The following is a 14843-nucleotide window of genomic DNA, read 5'->3' as shown; positions in this document are numbered from 1 at the left end:
GTTTCCCAAGGCCCTGAGTAGGGAGCTCTGCTCCGGCGGCTTGGGTCTTGAGCTGAGCACGGCTTCGGGCAATCAGCACGGGCTTCAGGACAGGCGGATCTCTGGGTGTTCTCTCCCTCCAATACGAGTGACGTCCTAGTTATGCCTAGTTGTGCCTAAAAGCAGAGTGGTGAATGTGTGTGGGTCTACTGGAGTACAAAAGCCAGAGTTCTAATTTCTGTTTTTCCTAGTCTTTCCCTGCCCCTGGTGAAGTCAGAGCACGGGGTTCCTTCCTAAACGTTCAGACAGGAACCCACACTAAGGACAAGCACGGGCGCCTTTCTGAGCACTGTCTTGCAGCATAGTAAACGGAAACAAGCATTTTGGAAGCAGCAGAAGGACTTGCCTTTGAGCAAGTGCTTGAACCTTTCTGAGGCCTCATTCTCTCGTTTCTAAAAAGGGATAATGCCCGTTGCACAGGATTGCGGTTTAAGTACAGTCCCGAACCCTCAGATGTGAATGGTCTGCCGGTCAGTGCTCTGTGGATTTGAGAGGAGCACTTATAAACAAGAAGGAAGTGCTCAAAGAGAAAAAAGCACTCACCCGATTTCATCTGGCATCTTTCCACAAATGCGCATGGTCTACCTGAGCACATGCTGCTGTGTCCAGACCGGCTCTGGAGTTTCCCGTTGCCGGGAAGTGACATCCCCTTTGACTCAGGCCCCGGGGCCAGGGTGTGGCCTGGTTTGCTGAGCGGCACCTCCAGGAGTGAAAGCGGAACTGGGGGTTGGGGGGCAGTAATGCCATCCTTGACCTACTGAGCTGCGAGCTTCTGGAAGGTGTACCTGGTTTTTATCATTTTTGTTACTCCATTTACGTCTCTATTCTGATATATAGGAAACTCTTGAGCCACGAAGGGCCTGAACGTGGGGTTGCATGGGTATGGGGTGCCAAGACCTCTTGAAACAGGTTGAAAGGTCATTCCTGAAATAGACCCCGCCAGTCAAAACATCACACCACGGGCGCTTATTGGAATCAAAACTCTGGAATATTTTTAGCTCTGTGAATGAGAAGGCTCTGGGGGGAACATCTGGAGAGGACTGTGTCTTTGTTTATTTATTTATTGTTAAAAATTTTTTTTGTTTTTAAATGTTTGTTTATTCTAGAGCGAGAGAGGGGCAGAGCACGAGCGTGGGAGGGGCAGAAAGAGAGGGCGACACAGAATCTGAAGCAGGCTCCAGGCTCTGAGCCGTCAGCACAGAGCCCAATGCGGGGCTCGAACTCACTAGCTGTGAGATCATGACCTTAGCTGAAGTCAGACGCTTAACCCACAGAGCCACCCAGGTGCCCAGGACTGTGTTTTTAAATACCTGACATTTACATAACAATGACAGGGTGGGCTGAGGCCTGGCCGTGCCTTGCACAGGGTCTAACTCAGTCCTCACAACCCCAGCAGAAGAGGTGGGGACTCCCTCCATTAGGTAACATGCGTCTCTGCCCATAGGGCGTGTGTGGGACTTGGCCGCCAGGGGCTGTCTTCTTAATGGCCAGAATGACAGTTGCACACAGAGAGGAATGGATTTTTAAAAAGGTTACTTAAAAAACCCGAAAGCCTTGAAAATGTCAAAAGATTTTTTACAAAGCTTTGAAAAATCTTTAAAAACACCAAAGGAACGTCACTGACTCGAAGCCAGCATCAGATGCTGATAAATACACGTTCAACTAGACTCATTTGTTCTGAGTAAACACGATTCTAGTTGCCGTTTCCCACTGCCCTTGACCTGACTGGATTCGGCAAGGTGTGTGAATCCTCTGTGGACCAAGGGACGCGGTGGGGGAGGAATAAACTAGCACTGGCCCACGGGGTAGGCTACTCGGATACCCCCAGATCCTGCCTGACCTCTCCTACTACCGACAGAACGTGTTGCGTTCTCCACCGACTGTAGCTGAGTGAAGTCTGCTGACAGAGATGAAATGAAGGACCTAAATCCACACCCCAGGTAGAGAGCTTAAGGGGAGGGCTAAGGGGTAAAGAAAATACCGGACAAATGGCAATTAAACACACACACACACACACGCACGCGCGCACACACACACACACGCGCGCGCACAAACATTGGACAAGAGGAAACAAAAAACAACCCATCTGATGTGGAAAGAAAAGTTTCTTCGACTCTGACAGAGAATGTGAATACGCTAAAGTCATGAAGATCATGACACCAGTTTGGGTTTGTGACCACATGATGAAATAAGAGTATTTTCAACTCCCAGCAGGTCACAAGGGAAGGGAACCTACTGCAAGCAGGCCCGGGTAGGGTACTAAGGCTGGTCCTTGCAAGGAGACAGGCAGCAGACATCTATACAGCAAAGGGGTCTTCGGGTCACAAGAGGTGAGGCCCAAAGCCAGAGACAGTCGAGGCTGGGAATAGCCTAGACGGGCAATTGCTAAAATGGTAGGGAAGGGCCATTGGGTCTCTGTGGCCTTGAATTGCAATTTTCACAGGCATTAATTTGGCTCCACTGCATCGATAAGGGGCTGGTGGGTGTCCTGTGGAACACCCCCGTTACCGCCGCCGAATGTCGGCAGGCCAAGGGATAAGAGAAAGATGCTCTGATTTTTTTAGCATCTGTGCCTCTGCAGGAGGTCCGTTTCCTTGTGAAACAAAAACAAACCACCATAAAAAAATGAACTTTTTAATTTTTTTTTTTTTCTCAGTGGCAGAATCACACAGCTGTTTTGATAGGGATTTCCAGTAGGTCTAAAATACTGCTTTTTGGAGTTGTAAAAATTCCAATACAGAAACACACAGAGCAGACATAGGATAAATAGAATCACATCACTTTGTCCAATGGTGGTTCTAAACATTCTTGACTTTATTTTCCTAGAAGAAAAGTCTGAAGGGCTGAATTGGAAATTCTATCGGCACGCGTCTAGGGTTCAGGAAGAACACCACCTCACAGAAGATGAGATCAGTCTCTGGTCACGTACAGCACTACGTTTACGTCTCCGAGGAGGTTCGCATGTTTGTGGGCATTTTGTGTCGGCTACGAAACATAAGTTAAAAAAACAAAACAAAACAAAATGAAGAAAATCTAAAACCTAAACCGTTTAAAAAAACAAGCCACTGCTTTTCGAGGTCTTTTTCCCTAAAGACATAAGCTGTTTTACGAGAGGGGTCAAAAGCTTTAATGGACAGCAAACAACTGGTTATTCTTTTGAAATACCTAGACAGACGACTGGCAGATTGGATATGTGGTTGAAAAGTGGAACTTTAAAATTTTATAAAACTAAATGAAGACATGCACCAGATTCTCCAGAGAATTTTAACTGCCAAATGGTCAAAACCTGAAATTGTTTTTAAATCTTAGAGGCTACGGACCTGAGGGAAAAAGCTACTCCTGGCACGTAACCGTGTTATTGTAAGGGAAGCAAAGGGCCGCGGGAAGTGACCGTTTTAAACAGTGGATGCGGTCAAGAGCTAGAGGTGTGTTGCAATTTTCAAAGAAAGTAACAAAACTGCACGGTGGTGTTCCACCCCATTTACTGTTCCCGGCGAAATGGTGTGAAAATGTGACCACCACCGATGACAGTGCTGTGAGTGAACGTGCCCGACCGTGTGTGGTGCCGACGGACTTAAAATCACACGTGACCGTGTTCAGAATATTCACCAAGGACAGTCCTAAGGTGTCTCAAGAAGCTACACTAAAGATCTGGACAGAGAGAGAGCAGGGGTACACTTGGATTCTTGTAAAGAGAGCCACAATACAGCAAATGCACTCACATTATCGCTACAGTTACACTGGTCACAATTTAAATCTTACAGAATAAAGCTATATAGTATGTGAAATTACAGTATGTTTATCTTCTTTAAAACCACTTTTAAAGAAGGGCACATCTGTCGTCTTTTTTTTTTTTTTTTTTTTTTTTTTTTTTTAGAAGTCAAAAAACCAGAAAAACAGAACGGATAAATGCAGTCTTTAAAATATTTTGTGGCTAATTACATGCTAACTTTCAAAATACAACAGAATTCTTGGTCCGTGAGGCCCTTAAAACACAAAATGTAGGTAAGGTGTTCCCATTTATCAATAGAAATACAAAGTTTGTGAAAAAAATTCGATACTTAGTAAAATATCTGTTGACCAAATGCTTTCTTTGTGTGCGGTTCAACGTTAAGAAACGTCGCTAATATATAATGGGTGTGACTGGATAAGAAAGATGCTTTAATAGGACAGGCTCAAAATCTTCTTTTGAAAGCCATCAACAGCATCAACTGAAATATGGTTCTCACTTCTACGTTAACACGGATCAGAACTTACTGCTTCATAGGCCCGTTTTTCTCCCTCTAGGACAGAGATGAACAGACTGGCCTAAGTCAGGTTCTGTTGCCGCACAGCCACACGGCTCGTTGACGTTCCTGTCTGTGGCTGCTTTCGTGCTCTAAGTGCAGAGGTGAGTAGTTTATACAGAGTGTATGATTCTCGAACTCTGACTTAGTTACTGTCTGATCCTTTACAGAAAACGCCTGTCAACCTCTGCCCGAGGGAGTTGCCCAGACCAATCAAAAATGACGCAGTTTCTCTACTTTTCTTAACTCTGCTTTCTCTTATTCTCATGCACGTGTGCAGTTCATGTATTTTACGCTTCATTTGACTGGCTGGTGTATACCTAGGAAGCTCATCTTATATAAGGAAGTCGGACAGCAAAAATGAGAACGACAACCAAATATACCTTAGGGTCAGTGCCATTAAATTGGGGGAAAAACAGCTCGAGAGTTTTCAAAACACACACACCTCTGTACCCAGAGGCACCCTCTAACCTATCACAAACTAACAGCTATGACATAATCAAAGTATATTTGCTTTATAAATATATTACTGTCCATATACATAGATACATCCATAAAAGACATGTTAAATAATTATCTGTATAATCAATACTACTTTGTGTGTGTGTGTGTGTGTGTGTGTGTGTGTTTTAAAATTACACACTCTATTAAAATTATCAAAATAACTCTTTAAAAATACCAGGAATAAAACCATTGAAGAGTTGCTTTCCATTCAAGTGGTTCTAAATCTTATCATTGGTCATCCAGACTCCAGGCTTGGTCGTCCGCAACTCAGAAACATACATAGTTCAACGAAGGGAAAGTTAGCCACCGAAAGCCTACCACCCTCCTGTTTTTAATACTTGATAACAAATATGTATGCATGTGTGTATATATACATAGAAAACCGCGCTTATTAGTTATATTACATATTCTCATAAAGGAAATTTCATAAAAGCACAAAGTTCAAGTTTCTACCAGTATCAAACATTTTATACTGGTGTGCATTTCATTCAATGTTGAGGTCAATGACAAACTCTATCAGGATACAGAGATCATCAACAGACTGAAAACTGACATTATCACGTGCAAGAAAGGAGGAAATACTGACGGCCAGTAACTGGCCAGCTGGGTGCTACTCCCTCTGTAGTAAGACACAGAGACAAGGAACCGGCTAATGACTGTGCAAAGTACCGTCAACTGTCAGTTACTCGGGGCAGAAGATTCCAATGTGAATTCGTTCTCTTCTCTCAGCTGACCACTTGGGGCAGTTTTCCTACTACCTCCCTCCCTTTCCAGTTATTTATTAGCAAGTCTGGTGAAAGTTTTGGCGACAGTGAAGGTTTGGGATCAGCTACGGATTTAACAAATGATGGATCCTTTTACTTATTGCTTTAGATCATCAAGAATTCGCTGTATCTAAAGTCTGCCAACCATCTCCTTCTTAAGCTCTGAAAGCCACATGGGTGTCAAAACAAAACCAAAACAAAACAAAAAGGAGGGGGGGGGGGGACAAATTGTCCTCTCTAGAAAACTGCTATTTCTTAACTCACAGTGAATTACACTGAAGGATTTCAGTGTGAGTCGTTCAGAGCTAGTCACTTCAGGACAGGTGCTCGCAAGCTACAACTACTTTTCCTTAATCTAGAAGCCAGGAAGCAATGACAGACGGCTACAAACGGCGAGCAGGCCACGTGAAAAGTAGGACCTACATTTCACCGAAGACCTCCTTTCAATAAATGCAGTCAAGTGTGGCAGAATCTTCAGCTAACGGAAATGCTAAGACTAAGAAAATGGAAGCAAAACCTAGAATTTACAAACGCTTGCATGCTTATGAGAAACAAAACAAAACAAAAAAGGCTGAGAACAGGACTACAGTAAAAGGTACTCCACACTCGTAACCCTATTTTTGGCACTCACTCAGCCTCTACACTGAAACTTGTTCTACAGACAGTTGACCGACGGAATCGAGGAGAACGGAGTCACGAGTGAGCAGGGTCGCGCTCAGACACCCCTCGGAATGGCAGGTGTGGCACCGTCCGCACGGTTTCCGGGCACAGACGAGGGCCACCCTCACCTCAAAAACAACAGCAATAATTATGTAGAACGCCACTTTCCTGAATTAAGTTTGCTGAACACGGTTCAGATTATTGGATATGTCAATATGCACAATGCCTTTTAGAAGCATTTACTGTGTACCCGATTCCTACTCGATGTGACACACAGTGTCACACAAGTAGTGAAAATGTTATCCTAGTCAAAGGTGCTCGGACGTTATTTTCAGGCAGCATTTTACCTTTATTTTTTTTTAAGTTCTCACTAGGTAAGTTTTAGGAGAAAGAAAATGCCAATAAGTGTATTTAATATATTTTAATGTATTATATAAAACTAACACAGACACTTTTATTTACCTAAATAGTTACTTTTTATGCTCTACCCTAGTCTAGACCTCAATTTTACTTTAAAATTTTGTATTTAAATAAGGGATAAAATGTTGCCCAAAAGTCTAATCATAGTTACACATTGGTGTGTTCACTAGATCTACAAATCAAAATAGTTCTTAGAGTTAAAAAGATACAATTTGTATCAACAGTAAAAGGTACTTTCTGGCTTTTCAGGGCTTTACTTCAAACTGTGGCATGTAGGGTAATCAGAACGACCAGGGCCTCGAGGCAGAGATCAGAGGAGTCTGTCACACGAAGAAAATTTCAGAGCCTGGAGGCAACAGTGGAGGTCGTGACAACCCCCCGCCGTCTGCCCCCCGCGTGCGAGGTCCGCCCTTTAAAGACAAACATGAATTCGCATCTAGCAAAACCCATGACTTGGAAACCAGAAATATCCCTTACTAATTACTAGAACAGACTTTAGTCTGTAGCTAAAACTACACTATTTGTGGCAAGAATCTGGCCTTAATAATATAACAGGCCCCCCCCCCAAAAAAAAACTACCTTCAGGAAAATGGGAAATATACACTATCTTACAAACGTTTTAAGTTACCATTTACAAGTCCACCACCACCACCTTCCGTCTAGTGCAGTACCAGTCAGCTTTGCATATGCTCAACACACAACCCCCCCCCCCCCCCCTTCAGGCCAGCCTTGATAAATAGCGGGAAAGCTAAAGAGTATATTAAATATAAAAGTTGCATTGAGAATAATTAGATTCATTAAAAACAGGCAAGTATTGTGAAAGGGTTATTTTATCCAGTCTTGTTGTGCCCCCAAAAGAAAAAGACAAACGCATTAAAAAATACAGGTTAAGGAGGATCTGGGAATTCAATTCCGTTTCTACCGTCTAGAAGCACATCAGAGCTGGGTCACACAGCTCTACGCTGGAGCACACGCGGCTTTTGCCTTATTGGGTAAGAAAAATAGTAATAAAATGGAAACCATTTTTTCCATTGATTGCATCTGCTTTCCTTTAAATCATCCATATTAAATTAACTCATTACTTAACAGGAAAAAAAAAATCCGAACAAAACTAGAACAATGAAAAGTGCCATATTGTAAATCATTCTAATATATAGACGGTTACCCATTTCAACATAAACTGGTAACTTCCGTTTTGTTTCAAATATAAAGTCAGTGCGGTAGTATATCTTTGTTTCTATAAATAATGATTCTAGCACAAAGAAGCCCACTTTCCCCAAATAAAAATAACTTAAAAAGCTGTAAAAGATTCCAATGAAGCTTGGCTTGAAAAAATAGTTGGCTAGGGTCTAGTCAAATGTTCAACGTTCTGAAGGTATCGTAATTGCTCGCGATTGATAGACAAACACCAAGTTAAGAAAACACGAAACAAGGATAAAAAGTGCTGCATATAAACCCCTGATGCACCAAAGAGGAATATCAAAGATCACAGAGACATCTAAGAAATCAAACTGGAAAAATCTCCAGCCGAGGAGAGAGCTTTTAAAAAGGAAATGTTAAAAAAAAAAGTTTCCATGTAAAGCAATCCCGTGATATTTCCACTAGGTGGGGCGATACATACAGATTCCATGATACAGTACTTCACAGAAATGGATACTATAGAACCTCCTTGCCGAGAAGGAGATCACATGTGCTATTGTAGCAAACCTCCCTCAGCGTTTGAGCTGAACAAAAAACTACTAAACACCACAAAGATGCATCGGCTCTCAATAACCCAGCTGCGACTTCTCCACCAAAATGGCTGCGGCGAGCTGCTGGGCGTCTGTCATGTGAGGGTTCCGTTTCATGACCGTCCTCACGAGGTCGGGCGGGAAGATGTTGCACAGGTTGACGTAGACCTTCTCCCGGCTGTCCTGGTACCTCGGGGGCTCCGCGGGCGGCCCGCAGTAGGGGACGCGCCAGGCGGGCTCCTGCTGCTCGGGGAGGCTCTGGAAGGTGAACTGCTCGTAGCAGGGCTGCGTGGAGCTGTCCGGCAAGGAGTAAGTCTGCCGGTAGCCGTACGCGTCCACCCCGTAGCCCGGCCGCTCCCAGCCCCCCGGCCCCTCCTGGTGCGAGTAAGGCTTCCGCTGGCGGGAGGGAGAGCCGTCGTAGAGCCGGGAGTCGGAGATGCTGTCGATCCGGGTGGCCACCAGGGCGCGCCCCAGGTGCGGCGCCTTGGAGTGGGCGGAGCCGGGCGGCGAGGGGTAGTCGCCGGGACAGCTGGCCCGGGCCCCCACGGCGGGGTGCTGCAGGTGCACGGCCAGGTGCGGGAGAGGCGCCTTGGGGTGGTACTTTGGTTCTTCGTGGCTGTAACTCTGCACTCGGGTCACGGGGTCGTGGAAGTTCTGCAGGAAGGGCTGGGAATTAAGGCGGCTGTGCGGGTGCACGTGCTGACACTTGAGGCTCTCTTCCAGCTGGGGGTCGGGCGAGCTGACGTACGGGCGGTCGCCGTAGCCCACGTACGAGTCGCCGCTCCCGCAGCTCACGCTCCCTTCGCTGCTGCAGTCGGAAGCCACGGAGCTCACCCTGTAGTCCGTGTCCAAGGAGAAACGGCGCTCGGGGCTGCGCGGGCCGGACACGCTCAGGTTCGAGTAGGCGTTCAGCATGGAGTAATACCCGATGTCCACAGGCGAGTCGCATTTGGGGTACTGTTCGTAAGGCATTGGCGTGCCGTGATTTTTGGTTGCCATCAACATCGGAGGATACTGCCCCTGGGGTCTTTGATCCTGAGGTGGGAAGTGAACTCCGGATGGAAGGCCGTTGCTTAAAGACGTAGCGCTTTGGGGTTTTGCAGTGGCAGTCGCCGGGATACTAACTAAAGAGGGGACGGACCTGGTTTCCAATTTGTTTTTGGTGGGCAGCTTTTCCTCGAGGTCCTGGTAGACTTGAGTCCTGATGCTGGGGTCCGACTGCCTCTTGGGAGCGCCTCGTTTGACATCCGAGGCGCTGTCCGCTTTAGTGCTGCAGGGGACGCTGTTGCTTTTCACCAGCCCGCCTTCGTTCGCCGTTTTGGCCGCCGTGTTTCTGGACATGGCCCGGAGTTCGTCAGCCACCGACCGCTGCGGCTGGCTGCCCCTCTCGGGATGGTAGTATTTGCACTTGTGGCCATAGGTGCACTTCTTCCCTGTGGACAGGAGAGCTAGTCAGGCAAAGGAGCACGCCGCCTGCCCCCGGCCCCTCAGCCTGGCGCTGCTGCTGGACCCCGGGTAGGAAACACAGGCGGCGCGGCGGTTCGCGGGGCGCCCCTCTGCTCCTTACTTGGGAGAAGGGCCGCCTTTCAGTGGTTCCCGCCTCCGTCCTAGCGAGTCGCTTCCAGAGTCGCCAACCCCCTCCCTCCCTGCCCATTCTCCTCGGGACGGCTTCCCCATCAGGCAGGACGTGGTTTCCAAGAGCAAACCACACCGCGGGAATGTGATAAGCCCAGGCCAAACGGACGTGCACGTAGATGGAAGAAACCCCACGTTTTGAGCCGCCTGGCGACTAACTTCACGTAGCATTGGCTGAGTTTTTGGAACCGTGTTTAAACTCTGGGAAGGGCATCTGCACTGAATCCAAATAGGTCAAAATGATGAATTTTTCAGCGCTAACGCGTTTCCTTAAATTTAATTACAATCACAAGAACCACACACTATGCCGTCTGAAATTTAAAATATTAAAAAAAATTTTTTTTAACGTTTATTTTTGAGACAGAGACAGAGCATGAACAGGGAAGGGTCAGAGGAAGAGAGGGAGACACAGAATCCGAAGTAGGCTCCAGGCTCCGAGCTGTCAGCACAGAGCCCGATGCAGGGCTCGAACTCACGGACCTCGAGATCGTGACCTGAGCCGAAGTCGGATGCCCAACCGCCTGAGCCACCCAGGCGCCCCTGAAATTTAAAATATTTTTATTAACAGGAGTTTAGCAACATACTGTGCACTAAAGGTGTGTATTAGGGCACCTGAATGGCTCAGTCGGTTAGATGTCCCACTCTTGATTTTGGTCCAGGTCATGATCTCGCGGTTGGTGAGACTGAGCCCCGCGTTGGGCTCTGCACTGACAGCACAGAGCCTGCTTGAGATTCTCTCCCCGTCCCTCTCCCTCTCATGCCCGGTCTGTCTCTGTCTCTGTCTCTCTCTCTCTCTCTCTCTCTCTTTCTCAACAAAACAAAACAAAACAAAAAAACCACACACACACAAACCCCCCCCCCCCAAAAAAAGGCATAAATACTTATAAAGAAAATTACCATATGGACAAGGCTGCTTTTTGTGTTCAGGAACAATAGGTTTCTTCCTCAGAAAATTATCGAGGCTTGGGCCATGTCTGCCAAGGGGGTCGTCTGGAGGCATGAATCTGTCAAGGACAGAATAGAAAAGAAACCTAATTAGAAGGCTGATCATTTAATTCTAAAGACAGAAGGTCGACATTGATTCACTCTAAGGTATTTATAAAATTTTAAGTTTAATTTATCGTCAAATTGGCTAACATACAGTGTATACAGTGTGCTCTTGGTTTTGGGGGTAGACTCCCGTGGTTTGTCATTTACAATCCAATATTTTGATTCCACGTGTATGGGATAAAAAAAATCAGTACACGAAACTTTTTTAATGAAAACAAAATGTGTCAAGCCAAATTTGTATTTGCTGTAATTCAAGTAAGTTTTGAGCCTTGCGTGTCCTCAATAATTCTTTCTTCCTGTCAGTCTTGGGATTTTGTAAGGGCTTCAGAAAACGACACCCTGAAGTTTTAGGAGGGCTTCATGACCCTCGACCTGGTGCGGTAGTAGGAGGGGAAGGTGGGGGGGATGATGGGAAGACGTGATACCCACCACACCCCGGTCCGTGTTCCACGCCCGATGCTGGGCGTACCCCACCTTCCTCTTCTTCCTGATCGTGAGACCTTGAAGTATGAGCTCCATTTTGCAGATTAATACACTTTCCGAAGGAAGTTTTTTGACCTGAGTTCACATGGCACAGTCAGGGTTCCATGTTTAACCCCCCAGTCCATTCTCTTTGCCTCTTAGTGGAGACGGAAAAAATCTCATGGATGCAAGATTTCAGGGCACACACAGCACCACAAAAGGAAGTTACACCTCGAGAGTTGTGCTAATTATGTCACTGAAGTTCAAATGAGCCAAGCAGTTACCCATAATATGTGAATAATGTCGTATGAACTCTTAAGAGAGTGTCCACGTGGCCGGGTAAGAACACTTAACGGATAAGTGTTTACTATTAGCCAAACCAATATGGCAAAATTATTAAAAATAGAAGAGGTGCAAAATCCTGTAACCTTAATACAATTATTTTCCCCTTATGTGTTGCATTTTAGTTGTTTCCGTATGCAAACACATCTCACAAACACAAATATAATTTTGTGCTTTGTCTTCTTAACAAATATATTTCCGTTCCTTAAGAGTCTCCGTAATCACAATGCTGAATGGCTGAAGAATATTCCACGAGATGGAATATTCCAGCGACTGAACTGGTTGCTCTGTTGTACCTTTAGCTGCCTCTGAATTCTTGAGTTTATAAATACAGAAATGAGCATCTCTGGTCTTTTCCCCTCAGTATGTAAATTCCAAGAAATGAGATGGTTGAGTTGAGAGGGTGTACGTATTTTCAAGGCTTCTGCTAACCAAACCGAATTGCCTATCAGTTTCACTACATGTTTAACAGCATAAAGCACGTGCAAAAATATTTTTGTGAATTAAATGGGCAAAAAATATGTTCTTGATAGATTTGGTTTGCATTTTTGATTATCAACAGGTGAACTTTCCCCACATATTTGTAAATATTTCTCAGGAGACCTGCTTTTATGTCATCTGTCCGTTTCTCAACTTACTCGTGCATTTAACAAATGTATTTGAACAGCATTTAAGCTATCAATGCTTTAAGTAGATTTTGGAAGGCAGTGTTTTGGAGGTCAATATGTTCGAGATCTGCTTTCTCTGAAGATGGACACTGTCCCTGTCAGTGATGACAGACTTGCTCTGTGCGTGTTTTACAGGGCACGACCTGTTGCTCACACACGGCCTCCAGAGGCAGGACTCCGAGGTTTTCCTGACTCCCACTGAGGATTAGAGGGGAAATTGGGGGGGTGGGGGTGGGGTGCTCCAGGAGCGGCCGCCAGGGTGGTGTGTTTTCAGGGAATTTCAGGGAAGCAGGGTCACCGGTAAGGGAAGGGTCTTGCTTACTTGTCATTGACAAACGAGTACATTAACAACCGCTCATCGATGAACTTCTTCCACTCTGGTTTTTCATTGGCCAGGTCCCTGTAGTTGTCATTGGACACGATGACCCCGTCCGACTCGAAAGCCAGCTTCACGATGAACCTGTCGTCATAGCACACCACTCGCCTCCCCTGCACTCGCCTGGAGGGCGTGAACACCAGGATCTTCTCCTTCTCTAATTTGCGCAGGATTTCTTGATCTGCAGGAACAATCAGGGTGAGATTTCAGGAATCAGCACGTACCTAACACACAGGGCTATTTTTGTGCAACGTGAGCTTTTAAAATAGGAAATGGGTTTATGTAATCATTAAAAAAACTTTTTAATGTTTATTTTTGAGACCGAGACAGAGTATGAGTGGGGGAGGGACAGAGAGACGGAGACACAGAATCCAAAGCAGGCTCCAGGCTCTGAGCTGTCAGCACAGAGCTCGATGCAGGGCTTGAACCCAAGAATTGTGAGACCATGACCTGAGGTCGGACACTCAGCTGACTGAGCCATCCGGGTGCCCCGTAAGTCGTCACTTAATTAGGATAATCTGCACTGTGTGGACAGAACTTACTTGTATCTCCCTGTATTTGTCCCTCAGGGTTGCAAGGCTTGAAAAGAGCCCAAAAAAGTGAGCTTAGAACGGTTTAAAACTTGGAAAGAATAAAGCTTAATGAGAATGTGCTGGGCTGTCTGCTACTACAGAAGGTTTTGCTGGAGAGCTGGGGCCCCGGGCTGTGGCAGGCACTTGGCTTCTCTCACACTCGTGCTCCCCGCTATTCTGACAAAGCAGCTCTGCAACCGAGTCCCCCCCCCCACCCCCGGCCTAGCCCTGCCCCCCACAAGTCTGTTGGTTTGTAGTTTTGTCTTCTAAGCAGTGGGACTAAGTGGGACAGTCTGAGAAGCTTTAGAAGTAGCAGAGGCAGCAAGGGGGAGGGTCTCAGGCAGAAGGCTCACAGAGGAGGCAGGAGTCAGAGCTGTGGTTACAGATGTGGCCACTACATGTCTCGCGTCTTTTCCTGTGAAACGTGTGGCAACAAATGACGATAGCCTGACGGGCTGGACTGAATGAGAAGAGATCAGAAGTGATTCCAGGGGAGGGGTACTCAGTCAGTTAAGTGATGGACTTCGGCTCAGGTCATGATCTCACGGTTCGTGAGTTTGAGCCCTGTGTCAGGCTCTGAGCTGGAGCCTGCTTCAGATTCTGTGTCTCCCTCTTTCTCTCGCTGCCCCTCCCCAGCTGACACTGTTTCTCTCTCTCTCCTCTCAAAAATAAACATAAAAAAAAAAAAAAAAGGATTTTAGGGGAGAGCCACCATAGAAAAAGAACAGGTAGAGGAAAGCTCCCAACATCTTGTGTTGGAACATTCTCACGGCCCTTTGTAATGGACCCCTGTAGTGGTTTTTTTTTTTTTTAAAGGTGCCAGAGTTCATATTGTGATTCGTGATAAAGATTCTCCCCCAACCATCCCTTCCTTCTGCTTTTGCTCTCACACTTCGTGTCTTCCCACCATTGTTTGTACTGGCACAGAGTCATGAGGTCATGACTTTTTTTTTTTTTTTTAAGGCTACTTCTCCATGTTTATTAACTGGAATGGCTAATTAAAAAAAAAAAAATCGCTCTCTCCAGCGACTGATCACGGCTGTGCTATGATACCATGCTATGGTATGTGAAGCATCAACCGCCACCAGCATTAAGAAGGACCTCTCTTCGGGAAGCCATCAGTCACTGGAGGAACATGCAAACCAAGTAAGCAAAGGCTGGAATTGCCACAACAGAAGGATGAGCAGGGGACCCGGGAGGAGGGAACACAAGAGCCATTAGGGGTCTGCTGGCTCTGACGCTGGCATACGGATTTCAGTGACGTTCCTGACATGAGATCACCGAGACCAGAACGTTGGTGTAGAAAAGCGGCAGAATAGAAGTGGCGGAAACGGG

The 14843-nt window shown here is 46.2% G+C and overlaps 1 protein-coding gene across 9 annotated transcripts in view; it reads right to left on the bottom strand.

The window, feature by feature from the left end:
• Nucleotides 1–2659: 2659 nt before the first annotated feature.
• Nucleotides 2660–14843, bottom strand: part of ZC3H12C (zinc finger CCCH-type containing 12C) — an 87580-nt gene continuing 75396 nt past the window's right edge. For all 9 annotated transcript variants that reach the window (XM_047878733.1, XM_047878725.1, XM_047878726.1 and 6 more), the window contains 3 exons: nucleotides 12883–13117; nucleotides 10936–11042; nucleotides 2660–9836 (listed from right to left, as the gene is read on the bottom strand). In XM_047878733.1, the coding sequence (XP_047734689.1) occupies nucleotides 8440–9836; nucleotides 10936–11042; nucleotides 12883–13117 (1739 nt within the window). In that variant the 3' untranslated portion in view covers nucleotides 2660–8439. The remainder of the gene's footprint in view (nucleotides 9837–10935; nucleotides 11043–12882; nucleotides 13118–14843) is intronic.

Source organism: Prionailurus viverrinus, chromosome D1, assembly GCF_022837055.1.
Source record: "Prionailurus viverrinus isolate Anna chromosome D1, UM_Priviv_1.0, whole genome shotgun sequence".
NCBI lineage: Eukaryota > Metazoa > Chordata > Mammalia > Carnivora > Felidae > Prionailurus > Prionailurus viverrinus.
Note: the sequence above shows the minus strand (reverse complement) of the source record. Positions and strands in the feature narration are given on the sequence as shown.